This window comes from Marmota flaviventris, chromosome 11, assembly GCF_047511675.1.
Source record: "Marmota flaviventris isolate mMarFla1 chromosome 11, mMarFla1.hap1, whole genome shotgun sequence".
Classification (NCBI taxonomy): Eukaryota; Metazoa; Chordata; class Mammalia; order Rodentia; family Sciuridae; genus Marmota; species Marmota flaviventris.
In genome coordinates, this window is record NC_092508.1 from 50,384,322 (window position 1) to 50,405,998 (window position 21,677).

Below are 21,677 nucleotides of genomic sequence, written 5' to 3' on the forward strand. Positions count from 1 at the left end.
GGAGGTAAAAATATTTCAATATTTATAACACCACTGTATATACCTACTTAAATATGTTAACTTGCTTGCATAATTGCCCTTTAGGAAAGTTGAGCTACGGAGAAAAAAGATAAGTTTTGTGTCAGCAGATTTTGTGTTAAAGTGTGTTAATGTTTGTACAGCTACAATGCAATTTGGTAGTTTATAAAATGGGAGTGACTTGAAAATCACGAGGAAATCTCACAGAAAATGGGACTGGTTTGTAACTGGCCCAGCATAAAACCTTGAACATGTATAGTAGGTACTAAGTAAATGTTGAGTGATTGAAAGATGAGGTCTTATGTCTTACTATAGATAGGACATCAATGAGCATAATAGAATTATACATTTGTGTAGGATTTCAGGATTAGGTAATAGAAGGTAAAAGATAATTGAAATTCAGATAATAGAGAGTAGCTTAGTACATTGAAAGAATATTTGTCCCTGAAAAATGTTTTATTAAAATGACTTCATTCATAATTCCAGAAATGACATTTTTTTTCTCTCGTTTATTAGTGTGGGTCTGAAGAACTGATTTTGCAAAATACAGAAAATTATAATTGGGAAAGAAAAATATTGTTTCATTCATACACACACACACACACACACACACACACAAACACACACGTCATCTTTTTTAAAAGCCTCAGGTGATTGTGGTTATGTTTCAGGGTCTTTAAAAAGTTACACTGTGACTGAAAGAACATGTTTTACATTTTGTATTTGCTTTTCTTTTTATTTAAAGTTGGCTTTATTTTGTGTCATGGGATCCTAAATACTGATGCTACAGCACTGAACCTTTGGAAGCTAGCTCTTCAAAGTAGCTCTTGCCTCTCTCTCTTCCGGGATGAAGTTTTCCACATTCACAAAGCTGCAGAAGATTTATTTGTAAACATCCGAGGGTATGGCACTTTCAATTAATTTGTCTTTTTTGGAAAAGGGTTGTGAACGGATTATCTTTCCTAAGTAAGATGTAGCCTGTATCATGTTAGCATAATTTTTAGAAACAACTTGCTGAGGGCAGAATAAGATGGTATAGGCTACAACTTCCTGCAGGATGTAGTCCCAGCCAGTTGTTTTTTAAAAAACTATGCTGATATGGTATTGATCATATTTTGACAGATACCTCCATAGGTTAAAAATTTAAAAAAGAAATCTAGCATTCCTGCCCTTTAAAAAACTTGTATTCTAGAGAAGGAAAGAGGTGTCTTCTTGTAAATCATACATATATCATATTACTGAAAGCATCATATATGTTTTTAAAAGTTTGAAATTTTTAGAAGTGTTATTTGAGAATAGAAGGTATTTATAAAAGTAGTGGAAGCAATACAAAATGATTTCACTAGATTATAATAATCATAAAAGTTAGACTACTGTAATAGGAAGTCATGTTTCCTTATAGTAGAAGTTAACCCAAGTGATTTATTTTCATTTAGTTCCTGTAAAGTCAATAATCCTCTGAAGTTTATGTCATGAAAATTTTTAATGCCTTCATTTCTTTCCATTTGAGTTCTATAGCCAGTATTATAAAAAGTCAAGTTGAGCCATACTTTGTAATAATTATAGAATCTTTTGAACTGTGGAGCTTCTGAAAAATCCTGGATCCCCTTTACTTATTTTGAATAATTGTATTGGCCTGCTAACTCCAGATAAAAATGAAATTTGTCTGCAATTATTTCACATCCAATTTAATAATGTCTCAATGAAATTGAGATAAAATAAAACTTCTGTTATTTTAAAATAAAGATGTGTCTAGCATTGTATAAAACTTGTATAAAGATTCTAGTAATTATTGAATAGTAAAGATGTGTTTAGTATTAGTAGTTTAAGCCACTGTATATCTCAAATTTTAGTGTGCATAAGAATTACCATGGAAAACAAATGAAAATCTAGGTCCTTGGGCATTTTATTTGACCTTTTATCTTTGTACCTTGGAGATGTTAAAGGAATTTGCCCTTTCCTCCTTAGGACTTTATTAAGGTTAAAAACTAGAAACAGAAAAATAAATACATCTTAGGTACATTGCTCAATGACTTTACATGTGATTGCTCTTGTGTGTCCACCACCAAGACCAGGATGTCGAACATTTCTGTTATTCCTACATAATTTTGTGCCTCTTTCTGATCCATACTGCAGCTCCTAGCCTTCCCTCTCCTTGCTCCATTCTCAAGTGACCACTTTCTGGCCTCTGTCACCATAAGTGATTCTAAGATTTTTTATGAAGTGATCTGTCAGTCATAAAGTGAGAAGTAGGGCCCTCTGTACTTTTCAGCTCTTGTTTTAGATGGTGGAATAGCCTAAATATTCTGTGTTATATGGGCCTTGTCATTTTCTAATTGATGAAAATTGAAAATCAGGAAACTTGTATTATGTCTTAGCATATTGATCACCTCTTTATGGAATCATTCTCTCTCTCTCTCTCTCTCTCTCTCTCTATATATATATATATATATATATATATATATATGTAATCTATTTATTTTTCTTGATGAATTTTTTTTAAAAATTTTTATTATTAGTTGTTCAAAACATTACATAGTTCTTGACATATCATATTTCGTACATTGGATTCAAGTGTGTTATGAACTCCCATTTTTACCCCGTATACAGATTGCAGTGGTGCTGAGGATTGAACCCAGGGCCTCGGACCTCGCATGTGCTAGGCAAGCGCTCTACAGCTGAGCCACAATCCCAGCCCCCGTATTAAATATGTTTAACATTTAAAACCAAGTAGTCCATGTTCATTGAGTGAACTTATGTATGGTACAAGTAAATATAATGACAGTACAAAACCAAGTGATTTTAATTATCCTTTTAAAATGATAAATTTGTCATTGAGAATCTCTATATTTAAATTTGAGAGGTTTAAATGTTGATTAAATTATGAGTGACCAATTTAAAATTTGAATTGTGGTGGTTAAATCATAAGTATAATAGCTTATTAATGAATATAGAGGCAGAAGATTATAGGATTAATGTGTTTTGACATTTGCTCAAAGAACACGAAGGTATGCAGAAGTTGGAGTTCATTTTGATGTAAGTGGCTTTACCAGTTGTCAGGAAGATATATTTTTCTTTAACATTTTAGGGCCTTTGAGTTTTTATAGTTAGTATTCATCAGTATTTGTTTTTCCAATGACACTTTTAAATTGGATGATGAGAAGAAAACCACATCAAAAGGCTGAAAGATAAAAGGACTATGAAAAACTGAAGTAAATAGAAAGATTTCTGTAAAAGAATCTGTTATGGTTTGGAAAATAAAAGTGGGCATGTGTGTGTGTATGTGTGTTTTTAATAGTAGGTAAAAAAATCACCCATCATTCTGCCTATTAAAAGTAAGCAAGTGATTTTCTGCCTCATTTTTTTCCATCACAGGACCCCTATGCCCAGAGAGTTACTACTACTGTTTATCCCTTATATATGTCTTTTCAGAATTTTTCTGTTTATGGCATAATCTGACTTTATTTTAGTATCTCTGTTGGGCTTATGGAAGCAAAAAGATTTAATAAAATAAAAATCTTCTATGGGTGTGGTGACATGCCTATAATCACAGCTAATCAGGAGGCTGAGGCAGGAGGATCACAAGTTGAAGCCCAATTTGGGCAACTCAGTAAGACCTTGTGTCAAAATAAATAGGGCTGTAGATGTAGCTCAGTGGTAGAGCACTTGCCAAGCATTTGTGAAGCCCTGGGTTCAATCCTTAGTACCGTTACAAATGAATAAATAAATAAAAATCTGCATTGTAAAGTTTAATCTTATTGTTGGATTTATTTTTCTAGGAAGACTTTCATGGGGCATTTAATAATCTAGGAAAAGATGTGGACAGACTTCTTCCATTCATTTTATTTAAGGAGCAGTTGATAATAAGTCATTTAGATTGACTTTTAGTATTTCACTGACTCCTTTGTCTGTTAATCATCAAATTAAGATTGACATAATTCAATTTTTCTTTTTACACATAGTTACAATAAACGTATTAATGACATAAGAGAATGCAAGGAGGCAGCTGTGTCACATGCGTAAGTATTTCTCTTTTTTTGTTATACTTTTAATCAAGAGGAATTTCTTAAAGCATTGTTTTTGTGAAGTTAATATAGATTAGTGATGTGCAAGATGTGGCAGTAGAAGAGGGAGAATTTTACTCAAGGAAAAATAATAAGTATATAAGCTCCATCCCTTTGTGTAGACAGATTTTAAACATTTTCTGACTATTGATAAAATTCTCCAAAGTACCATACAAAGGACTTTTGTTTAAGATATCATCTCTTACTGCTGCTATGGTTCCCACACCAATAAATTGTGCTCATTTTTGTATTACCTCATGAAAATTGATTCATGCTGTCCCAATAGTGTATATGTTTGAAAGTATGCGTACTCCATACCTTTTCCCAATTTTGTTTCTTATATTAGTAAATACATAGATATCCTAAATTAGAAACTAGTGTACTTAAGACCTTTGAATGACTTTCACGTTAGCTCATGAAATAATTCTACATAATTTGATATTTCACCTTAATTGTTATGTATGTGATATATATATGTAGAATATTTTCGTCAATGAGCTTTAGATCATGGAGAGAAAATACTATCTGATTCATCAGTATTTCTATAAGGTGGAGAGAAGACAAGTAGTACCGTTCCATAAAAGAAAAAAGAAAACCATAAGAAGTTTTAAAATTTAAATTAGGCTGTAGGATAGATATTGGGATTTTAAACCATCTTTATTCATTATATCTATCCTATCATTCATTGTGCCTACTGTTTTCACCTGAATGAGGCACATTTTGTAATTCAAAAATGATTCTCTGCTTGGTGCTTTGTTGCATGCCTATAATCCCAATGGCTTGGGAGACTGAGCAGGAGGATTCCAAGTTCGAAGCCAGCCATAGCAACTTATCGAAACCCCAAAGAGCTTAGCAAGACCCTGTCTCAAAAAATAAATAAATTTTAAAATGCATTCTGCTGTCATATATACCTAATTAGAATAAATAAATTAATTAATTAAAAGTAAATAAATAAATACATAAAAAGGGGTAGGGCTATAGCTTGGTGGTTTAGCACCCTGGGTTTAAGCCCTCCCCTCCTCCTCTCCCCCCAAAAAAGAATAAAAAATGATTCTCTAGTTAAAATAACATACTTTGTGGAGATTATTAGAATTTCTTTCTCGACCTGTAGAAGTACACATTACCATTTCTTCATGGATAGAAATATTGTCATGGTTACCTTTTATAAGCAGTTTTACACATAATATATTTTTATTCCTTTTATGCTTTTTTCAAAATATAAATAATTATAAAATACTAAGCAGTATTAAGTTCTCTAACTTGTTACCTTGTGCCAGACCCAAGTTCTTTATAAACATTTTCTCTCAGGGTTAATATACACTCTTCATAGCAACCCTATGAAGTGAAATAGTCAAAATAACATGTGTCCATTTTCTTCTCAGAAATGACACCAGATGACTTTAATGTACTATGTCACAGAAAAATAATTCAGATATTCTTTATACTTGTGTTTTAACTCAGATATTATTTATACTTGGGTTTTTGGTATGTTCATTCATATATATAAATACCATTATGTAACTATCTAAAACTTTCTTGAAACAGTGTACATTTTGCATAGTATGAGGTGTTGGAAAATGTAGGACTTTTTTTTTTACTTCTGTTAATATGTGAGAATAAGACCTAATTTGCATTTTTATTTTAAAATACCTTGTGTAGTTGCTGGGGTTGTTTGTAGCTCAGTGGTACAGTACTTGCCTAGCACTTGTGAGATACCGGGTTCAATACTCAGTACTACATAAAAAAATAAATAAATAAAATAAAGGTATTGTGTCCATCTACAACTAAAATAATATTTTAAAAAATGCCTTTCCATATCTGTTTTTGAACTGACTTGTTTAGACAGTTTAATGGGAATATACTATTTAATGGGAATATACTCAACAAATATGGGTGTCAGTAACTTGATATCTGTTAAGATATGTTTATTTCCATCTGTAATTGACAAAAATGTATATAACAAGATAGAGTTTGCTTTCAAGAATCTCACAGTTAAGTTTATGAAGTGCTTAGCTTACATAGTATTAAAATTGTAGAAATTGTTTAGAAGTAGAAGCCGGATATTGGGAAATGTTTCTTGAAGTATTAGTTTTGATGGGTAGGATTTTTATTGATGGAGAATAGCAGAATAAACATTGCTACAAAAATAACACAAGAAAGGCAACATAAATTTAGGAAGTCATTTAATGATAAACATATAGAAGATTATTTTTATTAGGCCCTCTGTTTCCTAAAAGAACTTTGGAAGTTAACCCTGACATGCTATGTTACTTTAAGTTGCTGATGATAATTTTAATAGAAACAGATAAACTATAATGATATCTTTTCCTATAGTGGTTCAATGCACAGGGAAAGACGCAAGTTTTTACGGTCTGCTCTGAAGGAATTGGCTACTGTTCTTTCTGATCAACCTGGCTTGCTTGGTCCCAAGGTAATTGATTTAATTCTTACTTCAATGTGTATACCATATGAAAAAATTTAAAAGCGTTTCTTCTGTATGAAATTTTACTAAAGTATGAGTCAGGGACTCCATAAAAGGATTTTTGCATTTGGCCAAGAATGAATTTGCTGACTTGACACTCATACATCAAACTTGCCTGCATTTTCTTCTGTTCTTATATGCATGCTCGTCCTACATACCTATAAGTTTTCTTTCGTCCTTTCATGTTAGTGTCTTCCCTTTTGAGTTTAATATTGTTTCTTGCCAATGACTTTTCACTTCGAAAACTGTTATGAATATTTTGTTTTTAATCTTTGAATGAGAGTAAATCATTTTGTTGTTGTTTTTAATAGGCACTTTTTGTTTTTATGGCATTATCTTTTGCCCGTGATGAGATTATCTGGCTACTTCGTCATGCAGATAACATGCCAAAGAAGAGTGCAGATGACTTTATAGATAAGTAAGTTAGTGACATTAGAAAAACATTATTTTCTGTTTATTTTGATTCATGGGCTACAGAATGTGAGGTCTTACATTTGAAGCAAAGTTATTTTGAAAAACATTACAGGGATTTTTGTCAAGATAGGAATATTTGTAACATATCATTAATGATATAAATTAGAAAAATCACCTGATTTGAAATTAGGGCTTATGTGTTTTCTCTAATTAAGTACTAATAATAAAGTTATTGTTTAAGTTATTGTTTATTCTTTTACTATGCCCAGTAATATTTCCTATGAATTTGTTTTTCTAAGTCATTTATTATACAAAATATTTAAATAAGAATCCTTACAGAGTACATTGCAACCCAGTGTGTCATTTGGAATATCTTTCAGTTTTTAATCTGTATTCTTTCAACATGACTTCTTAGGTAAATAAAGTAGAGAAATAAGAGCATACAAAAAATTACTTATTTCTTACTCATCCTCTTTCACTTGTGATATTTTAAAATGATGTATTTATCAGATGTCCAAATTTCATTTTCATTTCCTTTCTATCAGTTTGAGTATTAGTAGTTTTTCATTTTTCTTTTTAGTTTCTATAATTTCTTTATTCATATGAAATAATTTTGAAAATAAGTATGACATTAAATATTAAAAATGCTCTTTCTTGGGCTAGGGATATAGCTCAGTTGGTCGAGTGCTTGCCTCCCATGCACAAGGCCCTGAGTTCAATCCCCAGCACTACAGAATAAAAGAAAAAGAAAAAGAAAAAAAAGAAATGCCCTTTCTCAGAAAGAGTTCTGGAAATAATATCAAAAGCATTTAATATTTTCTTTGATAACAATGCATTTATTCTTTGACATTTCTCTTGAATTTTTAAAAAGGCACATTGCTGAATTAATATTTTACATGGAAGAACTTAGAGCACATGTAAGGAAATATGGACCTGTAATGCAGAGGTATTATGTGCAGTACCTTTCTGGCTTTGATGCTGTTGTCCTCAATGAACTTGTGCAGGTAAAAACTGTTTCATATTATTTTCCCTTTGTTCTTTCCTTCCTAATAATTTGGTAATTGGTTTGTTCACAAACATTTATAAAGTGTAATCATGTGCTCAGCAGTGGAAATATAGATGTAAATAAATCATGGTTGTATCTTGTTAAAAGAACATTTTATAAAGGCGAAGAAAAATTAGTTGTAGTGTAGTATGGTAGGTGTTATGCATAAGTGTGTATAAAGCTCAGGATGAACACAATAAGAGAACAGTTATTTATTCTGGATATGAAAATGTCTTAGTATTATTTTCATTTTGAATTTTCCTCAATTTTTTTTTTAGTTTTTTTTTTAAAGGGAGAGAGAGAGAGAGAGAGAGAGAGAGAATTTTTTAATATTTATTTTTTAGTTTTCGGTGGACAAACATCTTTATTTGTATGTGGTGCTGAGGATCGAACCCAGCGCCGTGTGCTCGCATGCCAGATGAGCGTGCTACCACATGAGCCACATCCCCAGCCCTGTTTTTAGTTTTATCTTTTATAATTTCCATTATTTCTTCAGTCGTTTTCACCTTAATGTAAGTTTTCTTTATTCCAAAAAAGTGACCAAAAGGAAAATAGTATTTTATTTTCCTTTATTTTGGGAATCATAGATATCCGAAACTACTGTAAGCTAATAATACAGTTCAGAGAAAGAGCTGTAAAAATTCTCTTTACATAGCTACTGGTCTTCCTATACTAATATATTTCTTCTTTCACCCACTAGATGGAGCTCAGATACTTCCTTTCTAGAATGGCCATTAAGAAAAGAACTGAAATTTAGAGTATCGTTGCTTTGTTATAATTTTATTTGTGAATAGTTATTACTAACCAGATAAACCAGAGGTTATGGTTACTGTTCATTTTTTATTCATATCAGCATGCAATCTAAAAAGGAAACCAAAATTCTGGTTTCATGTGACTTTTTTAATAGCTTTTTTTTGTTGTTGTTGTAGATGAATATAATACCTTTATTTATTTATTTATTTTATGTGGTGCTGAGGATTGAACCCAGTGCCTCACACATGCAAGGCAATCGCTCTTCCACTGAGCCACATCCCCAGCCCTCATGTGATTTTTTTTTTTTTTAAGGTACTAATGTTTTTAATTTTTGAATCTTTGCTGTGGCTATTTGAATATTTGTTTATAGATTTTTGATACAGTGTTAATGTTTAAGTTACTTTAAATCTCTTGGTCTTTTATATAAAGTGGAGTTTACCAACAGTGAGAAAATTTAATTCCTAGCATTTCCTTTGGGATTATAGTATCAGTAGTAGTAATACCAGCAGCAGGAATAATACTGATGTTAAAGGTTGTTAGATTTATTGGTAACAGTTTATTAAATCTATATAATAACTCTGTGAGGATACATATAGTAATCATTATTGACTGAAGGAAAAAGACCTAATGTAACTTGCTCAATATCACATGGATTGTAAGGAATAGAGCCATTCAAACTTAACTCTGAAATCCAAAGTCTGAGCTTTTTACTTCTCTCTTCTGTTGTAAAGTACATTCACAGTTCTTTTAACCTCTTGCTAGAATGTAAATTTTGTTTTTCATTTTTATTTTTTGCTGTTCTGGGAATTAATGCATGCTAGTCAAGCATTCTACCATTAAGATATAACCCGTAAGGATGTAAAGTTATAGCCAAGATTGTAAGCCTTTTAATGTATTTTATTGTAATAGTATTAAATTTTTATTGTGGTAAAGCATGTATAATAAAATATACCATTTAGTTATTTATTTTTAATATATATTTTTTAGTTGTAGATGGACACAATACCTTTATTTTGTTTATTTATTTTTATGTGGTACTGAGGATTAAACTCAGTGCCTTACATTTGTGAGGCAAGTGCTCTACTACTGAGCCACAACCCCAGCCCCATCATTTAGTTATTTTTAAATGTGTAGTTCAGTGACATAATATACACTTAAAATTATTGTGTTGGTCTATATGTTTGTTAGCTAAGCATTTGCTTTTTTAAAAAAATATATACATATATATATAATTTATTTATTTATTTTTTGCAGTGCTGAGTGTTGAACTTAGAGACTTGTGCATGGTAGGAAAGCACCTTACCATTGAGCTATGCTCCGAGCCCCCAAATATTCATCATCTCAGCCATTTTGAAAGGGCACTTTTTTATAATCCTAATTTTCTTGAAGTATAATTTATATGTTATTAAAAATTATCCATTTTTATTGTATGTTTTGAATTTTGGCAGTGTATATATCCATTTAACTGCTACCACATTTAAGATGTAGAACATTTCCAACACCTATAAAAGTTTTTTGGTACACCTTTATGATAGATTCCCTCACAGATCCCCAACAACAACTCATTTGCTGGCAATATAATTTTGCCTGTTACAAAATTATCATATAAGTGGAATCATACACTTTGTAATCTTATTTTTTTATTTCTTTCACCTAGCAGAATGTTTTTGAGATTCTTGTTGTTGTATATCAGTATTTATTCCTTTTTATTTCTGAAAAATGTTCCATAGCATGACTGTACCACTTTATCTATCTGCTAGTTGATGGACCTGTGAGTTTTTTCTTAATTAGATCTTTTTTAATATTACTTTTTGTTCATTTTATAGAATCTTTCTGTTTGCCCTGAGGATGAATCAATCATCATGTCTTCTTTTGTTAACACTATGACTTCACTAAGCGTGAAACAAGGTAAGTCTTTTTAGTAAAGGCATTTTTTTTTCTTTTCTCTTCTTAATTGATTTTAAAGTTTGATTATTAAGGAGAAAATTTAACAGTGAATTTTTAGAGAATTATCTCATCTTTGAACGTATGTGGCCTTTTTTTTTTTTAAACTTTGTTGTCTCTAAAGCAAATATTTTCAAAATGGGTTTGTGATCATAAGAATGGTGTCTTGATATTTCTTATTTGGGGGAAAAAGAAATATTCTGTAACAAAAATAAAACAAGAAAGGATACGGAGTATTCTAATGAAGTGTCAGAGCTTAGGAGAGAAGTTTACTTCTTCTAGCATAACTGCCTCCTTTATCTTTATAGTATTTGAGAAGTGTTTCACTATCTTAGTTCTTAAATTAAAAGCTTTTATTTTTGTTTTTTAATTATATACATAATGAAAATTTTACCATTTAACCACTTTCGCCCATGTAGTTCAATGGTGTTAGGAATGTTCAGAGTCTCGTACAACAAAGCTCCAGAAATTTTTCATCTTTAAAAACTGAAACTCTGGCCATTAAGCAACATTCCATTTTCTTCTCTTATTGACACCTAGCAAAACCATTCTATTCTCTATTCCTATGAGTTTGACTTCTCTATATACCTCATATAAATAAACTATACAGTTTTGATTCTTTGAGATAGGCTTCTTTTATTTATATGAGTATGTGGTGATGGGGTCTCAGTTTGTTGCCCGGGCTGGCCTTGAACTCTTTGAACTCAGGTGGTCCTCTTTAGCCTTCCATGTAGCTGGGACTTCAGGTGCATGCCATTGCATTCAGCTCTATTTTATTTCACTGAATGTAGTGTCCCCAAGGTTCAGTCATATTGTAACCATGTATCAGAGTTTTCTTTCTTTTTAAGACAGAATAATATTCCATTAATAATTATGTGCTACATTTTGTTCATCCATTTATCTGTTAAGAATGTTTAAGTTGCTTCCACCGTTGGCTATTATGAATAGTACGGTTGTAAACATGGGTTTACACATGTCTTTCAGACTCTGGATTTAATTCTTTTGGTTATATACTCAGAAATGAAAATGTTTTAACTCTTAAATTGTATGATGTAATTATAGATTTGTGAAAACATTAATTTGCTTTGTAATCTTTTCTCCCCATTTTTGCAGTTGAAGATGGAGAAGTATTTGATTTCAGAGGAATGAGATTAGATTGGTTTAGATTACAGGTATGAATAACAATTTTTATTATTGTTCTGTTTTGTTCTTCATTTTAGTTAACATGAAAAATTTTATAGACGATATATATAATATGTATTTATAGAAGATATATATAGGGAAAGACTTTATTTATTAGAAAGACTTTCTTTGCATATTAACTATAAAAGAAACACAGGGTACTAGTTATTAAGTTTACTTTAAGACAATATAACAGTGCTTTTCAATAAAGTAGATTATAATTTTATAATTTAAAACAAATTATAAAAATTTAAAACTTAAATACCAATCTCTTTTGATTATCCTGATTCAGATATTTAAAGTAAAAGCATAAAATCTTTTTTAAAAAAAATATATATAATCCAGTTATTGACTGTTTTAAAATAAAGAACCAGTTAGTAAAAATTTTAGGCTTGCGGACCATCCAGTCTCTGTTATTGTTCTGAGAGCAACTATAAACAATATATAAATGTGGGGTCATGGCTGTGTTCAAATAAAACTTTATTTATAAAAACAAATAACTAGGTCAGAGGCCATTGTCTATCATCATCAACTGATCTAGTGATGTAAGCTTTAATTTTCTGAAATGCAGAAATAGTTTTAGATTTCAACAGTGTTCAGTTATATAGATCTCTCACATGGTTTTAAAGGGCTTTAAAGTTGAAACTAACATCTTTCTATGTACTGTCAATTTAACAATAGAATTTTGTTGCCCTTTAAATGATTCTAGTACTTAGAAGAAAAGGAAGAGAGGAATTATTCTCTTCTTTGCAGATTTTATAATCTAGCTATGGAAAGAAGGCATAAAAGATGTAAACAATTAAAAGGCAGTTGTAAACCTAAAAGATTGGGAGATTTTGGATAGAATATAATTATTCATTAAATATAGTCTTCTCAGAAGGGAGAAAGCTTTTGTGAAGTAGGAATTGCTAATAATAACTTTAAAGAGAAAGCCAGATTTTACCTGGAAATTGAAAGATGGGTAGAATTTGAATTAGAAAATAGCTTGTCCAGGAAAAGGGCAAACAATGAATAAAGGGCAAATAAAGAGACTTTTAATATGAAGTTTTAATATAAGAAGGAGCAGATATTCACAAAATAAATGAATGATTTGACTTTGACTACTGATAATTGGTCTCAGTTAGAAGAGTTCTTGGAAAAGGAACCTGGCGTAAGAGACAGAAAGAGTTCTGTAGATAAATATCAGTAGCTCCTTTGGTAGAACAGGGCCAATGGAAGTTTTTGGGAGAATATTAGTAGTGTGCTTTGTACCTTCACTGGAGTCCCATCCAATTTTGATCCTAAAGTTCAAATTTGATCCTAATGTTCTTCAATAGGTCACTTTAATGTTTTCTCTTTTTTCCTGCTCTTAAAAGAAGAATTCGGTCTTCATGTATTCTTTGTCATTTTTTCTCCTACATTCTAAAGGGTCTCATTCCCCTGTTTTCCATCAGTCCCTTAGTCATCTTTAGTTCCTTTTCAAATATCTCATTCCTTTTTGTATTCTAAATTATTTGGTTTGCTCTTATCTTAGACTTTTTTTTTAATTGTAGATGGACACAGTACTTTTATTTTTATATATATATATTTTATGTGGTGCTGAGGATTGAACCCTCGCACATGCTAAGCAAACACTCTGCCACTGAGGTACCAAAGTCCTATCTTAGACTTTTATTTAAAAGCATTTAATAGCATATATTTCTCTTTCCATTGTTGTCAGTCCTTTCACAGGAGTGTTTTATATCACGTAATCTCATTTTGTTAGTTTCTTCTAAATTTTTTTTGTAATGTTATTTAAATTCTGAGTCGTTAAAATGACATTAGTTAGTGGAAGTCTTTATTGAACTCATGGCCACAACTGATTCCTCTTTACACTCTAAAGCTGATTAAAGGTAAATAAATCTAATAAGGCTTAGTTTGTTATAAATATCAAGAGTATATTTTGACCTCAGAGTATTGTCTTCATTATTCTTCATTCCCACCCCTTTCCTGACAGACTAAGTCAATAAAATGCAAAACTCTGCTTTCTCTATGGTGTTGCTATCTTAGTGAATGGTAACATCATCCACCCAACGGCCCTTGCCATGGTAGAGTTTGAAATTTGATTTTTATCATAGACTTAGAAGGCAAGTTCTTAATGTTTCATGGATTTTGGCAAAAGACCTGGGCCTCCTTGGGCAGAGACCAAGTACTTTATTATTCACAGTACAGGAAACAGTGTGAGGATTAGCATATATGCTTTGATTTGTCCATATCTAATAAGTCCTGCAGTGGTGGCCAGGGGGAGCTGTGTAACATGCAGTGGATTTGTGTCGTAGCTAAGGAACACTGAGTTTGAGGAGCTTTGCATTCTGTCATCAACATATTGTATGCTTGCTGTTTGATCCAAGGAAAACATTACTTCACCTCTCAAGTTTGGTATCTGCAAAACAACTCTGAGAAGTATCCTGGGGAATAAGTAATACAGACCTTGCATTTCTTGCATACCCACCAAATGTATGGGAGTGCATGAGATCCATGAAGGACGTCCCCCAACACCCAGAACTCTGGCCAACATCTGTAATTCTTCTGTTGCCCATCATATCTAGTAATTTCCCAGATTAAGCTCTTTAATTGGTTTCTATCCTAGACCAGATCATCATAGTCTTTGTCTGATTTATTGTCACCATGGCTTTCAAATAGATTTCTGCCTCATTTTCTCATCCTACCTGCACTTGACCATTTCTCCACTCCCTCCATGCAGAACAATCTTTCTGAGACAAAAACTGGCAATTACACAGAACCCTTTCTGGTTCACCAAAAATTCAAATTCTTTAGCATGATATATAATGCTGTAAATGATCTAGTTAAAACTCATTTTCACCATTTTTCTTGTTTTGTTTATGAACTCTGGGCATAGTAAGCAGTATTTATTCCATAGGCACTTCCCTTATTATTCTCTGTCCTCTGAAATGTCCTCTATCCACAGGCATGAGTCTGTTCTTTTGTGATTTGGTATCTTAGTCATGGAATTTCTTTTCTTATAACCTGTCTTGATGATTTGAGTTAAGTTCTATTAACTTTTTGGCTGGCTTACCCTAATTTTTTACTATCTTCCAGATTTTTATAGAATCCTTCAAATCAGTGCAGTGTATAGTATACAGTTTTTTTTAGTGATTCAATATAATCTAAAATATCACTGAGTCAACATATACAATACTTAGTTTCATCTGATGTTTACTGTATCGTTTTCTTAAGAGTGAAAATTTCTTTAGGTAAGGTTAACATAAAAACAAATTGCTTTTTCCTTTTAATATTATTAACTTTTGTAATTTGTGATTTAAGATGACCCATATCTTAAATTCTATTTTATGGACCTTAATTTATTTAAAAATATTCTTGATAGGAATTTCAAGTTAGGATCACTAAGACAAAATAAAAAGATGAACAGTATCACAATAAATGGTTTAAATATTTTTCAGTAATGGATGTTTCCCCCCTATAGAAGATAGGTCAGTCTTTGGTCTCTACATAAACTACTTTTGTTTTTTGTTGTGCTTTTACAGGCATATACTAGTGTCTCTAAGGCTTCACTTGGCCTTGCTGATCACCGAGAGCTTGGAAAGATGATGAATACAATAATCTTTCATACAAAAATGGTAGATTCCTTGGTGGAAATGTTGGTGGAAACATCAGATCTGTCCATATTTTGGTATGTTGTAATTTTCCTCAAATCTGGATTTGAAGTTTTTAGTAGCCAAATATAAGTTTCTTGACTGTTCCTATGTTAGTCTGGTTTTTAAGATAATTCAGTAAGACTCTTAAGAATAAAGGAAATAGGAGGCCAGGTGTGGTTTGCGTGCCTGTAATCCCCGCTGCTTGGAAGACTGAGGCAGGAGAATTGCAAGTTCAAACCTAGCCTCAGCAACTTAACAAGACCCTAAGTAACTCAGTGAGACCCTGTTTCTAAATTAATACAAAACAACAAAAAAGGGCTGGAGATGTGGCTCAGTGGTTAAGTGCCCCTGGATTCACTCTCCAGTTCCCTACCCCCCCCCCAAAAAAAAAAAAAAACAAAGGAAATAGTAGAATTACTTTAAAACTTGCCAAGAAAATGTACCAAGATGGGGTTGGGGTTTAATGTCTAGGTTTAATTCTCGATAAGAACAATCCTTTTGATGTGAATTTTGTTTCTTAGGTTTTGTTTGAGGGCATGAAAAACATCCCCTCCTTTGCATAGTTTGACCAAGGGGCCAAAAGTTGTGCATCAGGGTCAAGTAGAATAAATAAATATTAGAAGTTATTAAGTTATCTGGTAATTTCACTTCCATTGTGCTAAGTTAAATATTAGTATTATAATGATGATTCCCTATATTGTGCTTTACTGTCCTTTGTTTCAGTCATAGCCTCTTTATTAGTACTTAGAACTGGAGTTTACTTTTTGCCCCTTTTCTTCCTTCCTAGAAACCTTTGAAGAAAGGTTATATTTTTGGTATTTAATAAATGTTTGAATGCATAAATGAACTTGTTTGTGATCAGACTAATAAATAGTAGAGCTAGGATTCAAACCTCAAGTCTTCTGGCTCACAGCTGTATAATATTAACTATATTTCCTGATATTTGGCCTTTTTTTCCTTCTTTTATTTTTTAATATTAGGGAAGTGAATTATAATAACCAAGTCTGTCTTTTTATTTCTAAAATGTTGAGGTAACCTGAGTGAATAATGGTAGTAATTTCTAGCTATTGAACAGAGATCACTGTGAAAAACTCTTCCTTTCTTTTATTTTGGAAAATAGCCTAATCCATGATCATTTGTGCACTTTGTTGAAAATAGTGTTAGCAGTATTATAAACGAAATCTAACTCATCAGGTAGAAAAGGCCAGCTTCTTAAAGGAACTCATGAACACATCAGTATGTACACTTTTTAGCTTTAGATATATCACATGTCAGATTCATAAGAATTTTAAAGGTTATTTGGAGACCTATATTACTTTCTGACCCAAAGGCTATCCTAGAAAAAAAATTGGGACATTTTAGGTATTCAGATACTTTTAGCCACAGAAAGGTTTCTATGACAAAAGAAAGGTACAAGAATTGGATATTCCTCTCATTTTCTTAAACTAAAAGCACTTTGAATAATGTTTAAATTTGTAATTTTTAGTCATACTTCATTAAATTTTATCCATATCCTTTCACAGTTGCATTCTAACTTACATGTCATATCCAGCATAGAAACACGTTTACTGTTTCTGTTTTTCTCATTACTCTGAGACATACTGCATTGTAGTCACGTATACTCTTTTACATTTAGATTTAACATGTTAAATTTGGATGTAGTTTAAAATTGATGGCATGTGATTATATATTCAGCAGTGTTTTCTATTCTCATTGGTACTTAAATTAATGGTGTCTCTTAAAATTGATGACTCAACTTTGATGAAATTAATAATGTAACACTTGAATATATATAGTCTTATTCCATACATGTGGCTTATTTTCTCTTTAATTTTTTATTTTAAATATTTCTTAATGATATACAAATAACATCTGTATTACTCCGAAATTATTATTAGCATGTAAAAGAAGCTTTTTTTTCCCTGTAAAATAACTATTCCTAAGGGAATAAATCCCACTGGTTGGCAACTTTCATTCGCTTGAATCAAACTGAATTAATTGTGCAGTATCATGTTAGAAAATTTTTGTTTTAACTATTAATATATTACTATTTATAAGTGTCTGTAACTATAAAAATTACAATTCTAATTTTCAATTTGTTTCTTAATATAGTTTTTATAGTCGAGCTTTTGAGAAGATGTTTCAACAATGTTTGGAGTTACCCTCTCAGTCAAGATACTCAATTGCATTTCCGCTACTTTGCACTCATTTTATGAGTTGCACACATGAATTGTGTCCAGAAGAGGTAATTTCAGTGAAGTACTGTGATTTATGTGGTCTGCAGAGTGAACTAGATCAAACTTGTAGCCAAGTAATGTTTTCAAAGTGGGTTACTTCACACTTAAAGCATTTTTATGCAGAATAAAAAAAATTCTTGCATAGATAATTTGATTAAGGTGTAATAGCTAAAATATATATGTGGATGAATAAATATATGTATGTATATGTTAGAACATTTAATAAAGCCACTTGTAATTGCCTTTATTAAAATAAATGTTGAGACAGTTTCCCACTGAACACAGCATGGTGATGTGTATTCATCTAACCCCTGCTGGAGGAATTGTGACACTATATAAGTGTCATATATTATGTCCCTGCTGCAACTTTAAACAAGCAAAATGCAAAGTTGATAATATCTAAATTTTCCTTCATCCCGTACTTTACAAAAAAAGTCATATGGAGTAGTTATACTTTGAATTTAGTTTACAGAATGAAACCAAAATGTATAAATTTTGTGTTTCCTAACACTTCACAGTGTACATTGTATCTTTGTACATTTTGCCTGACTTGCCCTATTTAAAGTATTTTTTGCTATATAAACTTTAACAGTTATTAAACAATGTTTTCTTTTTGGTTACATAATGTTCTGGATATGGAGATGTTACATATAGTTCTTACTATTGTGTTAGGATGAGACTTAACTGCTCTATCTTCCACTGTACATAGTGTACATTGGGGTTGATATAGCACTGCTGGAAACAAGAAGAAACTGGACTAGAATAGCACTTTGTATTTAGTCTGTATTCATCGTGGATGCCTTCCTTAATAGCCATATGCAAAAAAAATAAAATATTTATGAAAAAAAAGGTGGGTCAGGTAATATTTATGGTAAAGATAAGTTTGTATAGTTGCTTGCTTTTCATCTTAAACTATTAGTGAAAGCACTTGAAAATTTAGATAATGGATTACTGAGTAAACAAAATCAAAAAGACATTTCTGACTTATGTTAATAGATACATTAAACAAAATCCATATTTGCTGATATTTGTGAGGTGTACACACACACACACACACATACACAATTGCTGAACAATTGAACTAATCAGTTTTATTGAGCCCAAGTATCAAGCACAAAGTTCCAAAATGTACCCAGTATCATGGGGTAGTGATCTATGGTACTTCATGGTGGCATAGATAATAATAAGGTGTGTTTTTAAATTGTTGGACTACCTTTTAAATGTTCTCACCACAAAAAAAAGTGAGTTGGTGAAGTGATAGATACATTAATTAGCTTGAATGAATCTTTTTTTTTGTACCAGGATTGAACCCAGGGAGCTTAACCTAACTGAGCTACATTCCAAGTCCTTAGTTTTTTTTTTTTATTTTGATACAAGGTCTTACTGAGTTGCTTAGGGCCTCAATAAGTTGCTGAGGCTAGCTTTGAATTCTTGATCCTCCCGCCTCAGCGTCCTGAATTGCAGAGATTATAGGCTTGCACCCCCATGCCTGGCATTGATTGGATCTTTGTACAATTCTCATATAGTTCAAAACATTAGGGCGCTGGATGTATAGATCAGCAGTAGAGTGCTTGCCTCACGTGCAAGTCCCTGGGTTTGATTCTCATCACATTATATCCTACTCTCTCTCTCTCTCTCTCTCTCTCTCTCTCTTACTATTTGTCAAAAGAGGGAAAAAATATATTCAATGTTTCTTCTAATCTTTAAAGAAGAAATACCATTTTCTAAGTGTGGTAATAAGAATATATATTAAAATTAATGTATTTCTTTTAAACTTAGTGTTTTGTTCTATAACTTAGATCTGCAAAACTTGTAGAAAAGAAACTTGAGACTAGAATAACATTGTCAGAATCTTTAAGCATTAGGTAATATCTATTGTACATTGTATGCCAATATTCCATGGAAAGAGGACTTTGAGACATAATAGCTTGAAGGAAGGTTTTGGGGAAATACTTTTAGAATTAATACCTGTGCAACAATTTTAATAGATTTATAGATTTTTCTTAGATGGAATGGATTTTTTTTTCATCCCAAGCTTGACACTTAAGACATGCTATTCACTCTTCCTCACCGTCATGCCCTATAGATACCACAGTCTGGATACTCTAGTATTCACATGTAAGCTATACACATCCTCTCATATACTTTAAGTCATCCCTTGATGGCTTATAATACCTAATACAATGTAAGTCCTGTTTAAATAGTTAAGTATGACAGATATAGAGAATATTGACAAGGAATAAAGTCTATACTTATCCAGTATTGATGCAATTATTTCCCTCAAATATTTCCAATCCATGGTTGGTCGAGTCTGTGGTTGAGGAATCTGTGGATATCGAGGGCTATCTATACAGTAAATGGATTCCATCTTTCACCTGGATTATTGTTGTGGGCTCCTTAGCCATTGTCCTCTAAAAGTCTATGTTCAGCACTGCAGTAAGAGGCAGAGGGAGGATAGTAGACTTGTATAGCATGTTGAGAACAGTTGTTTTTTACCCTCTAGCAGGTAAACAATATTTAATTGTATCTGGCTGCAGATCCCTTTTGGTTTGGCTTCCTGTTGTATTAGTTTTAAAGGGCATTTTAAGTAAAGTACATTGTAAAGTCTCATGATGAATCTAGGAAAGTTAATTTTTATGTCAAGTATTTTAAAATTTTCTTATATTTCAGCAAAATAGGAATACTATATGTAATCTCTACATTTATAATTATGGAAGGAAGGGAAACTTTTAATAAATTTGTTTTTTTTGTAAAGCATCACAAATGTATTGTGCAAAAAAAATTATGGCATTATATCTTCAACATCCTAGTTGCCGTTGAAAAGAAAAAACAATCAAACTGTTATAACTCACCAGAATTGGAGAAAATACAGGGGGTGGGGTATGACTTAGTGGTAGAGCCCTTGCTAGCATTCACAAGCCCTGGTTTTAATCCCCAGCACTGCCAAAAATAAAAATACAGATTCCTATAGAGATGTTATATTTGAGAGAGAAATTGTGTGTATCTTTACATATACATATATAGTATGATAAAACTTAAAATTTTCTTTTTGTTTTGTTCAAAGAATACTTGCTTATTAGACTTTTCTTCTTTTTCTCTCCCTCTTTCTTCTATTCCCCCTGGTAAGGGATGACTGGTTTTAGAAATTTTTAATGTCTTATGAGTTTAACAACTTGATTTCTAATGCTTTTATTTAAATATTTTTCTTTTTCTGTTTACATGTAAATTTAAGATGAGATAAGATTGAAAAACTATTAAAATTTGTTCTTACATATGTGTTTAATATTTTAATGTTACATAACTGGATTAAAGACTTTGTGGATATGAAAATTAAATGCATAGTTTTTTATGTTAAGGAAATACTGATCTTTGAAGATTCTTCCTAATCATACATTTGTATAATCAACAAGTACTTGTTATTTCATGTTAACTCTGTGCAAATACAATATAGTAGATTAATTGTTAAAAAGAGGTCAAAGAAATCTATAACATCATTCACTCCTTATTGCAGAATAAGACTTTAGCCTAATTTTCCATGTTTTCTTAGTGTTTTAATTCAGATTACTTTCTTGTAACTATTATTATTGTTATCATTTTATTTTAACAGAGACATCATATTGGAGATCGCAGTCTTTCCTTATGTAATATGTTCCTGGATGAAATGGCCAAACAAGCTCGAAATCTCATTACTGATATTTGCACAGAACAGTGTACTCTTAGTGACCAGGTATAATTTGCCAATTTATCATTTAGTGTTTTAGGAAAGACTCATAGGGATTAGTACTTCTTACATTTTTGAATGTTCCTGATAGTTTATGCCCTTTGTAACAGAAAGTTATTGGCTGTACTTATAATCCTTGTTTCACATTGCCTTTCTCTGAGTATTTTAAATGTTCATTTTCT

The 21,677-nt window shown here is 31.5% G+C and overlaps 1 protein-coding gene across 1 annotated transcript in view; it reads left to right on the forward strand.

Moving 5' to 3' along the window:
- Positions 1 to 21,677, forward strand: part of Nckap1 (NCK associated protein 1) — a 99,408-nt gene that overhangs the window by 41,313 nt on the left and 36,418 nt on the right. The window contains exons 9-18 of the mRNA XM_027943958.2: positions 764 to 920; positions 3,981 to 4,037; positions 6,417 to 6,513; positions 6,876 to 6,982; positions 7,850 to 7,982; positions 10,603 to 10,684; positions 11,834 to 11,892; positions 15,427 to 15,572; positions 17,650 to 17,782; positions 21,382 to 21,501. Coding sequence (XP_027799759.1) covers positions 764 to 920; positions 3,981 to 4,037; positions 6,417 to 6,513; positions 6,876 to 6,982; positions 7,850 to 7,982; positions 10,603 to 10,684; positions 11,834 to 11,892; positions 15,427 to 15,572; positions 17,650 to 17,782; positions 21,382 to 21,501 — 1,091 coding nt within the window. The remainder of the gene's footprint in view (positions 1 to 763; positions 921 to 3,980; positions 4,038 to 6,416; positions 6,514 to 6,875; positions 6,983 to 7,849; positions 7,983 to 10,602; positions 10,685 to 11,833; positions 11,893 to 15,426; positions 15,573 to 17,649; positions 17,783 to 21,381; positions 21,502 to 21,677) is intronic.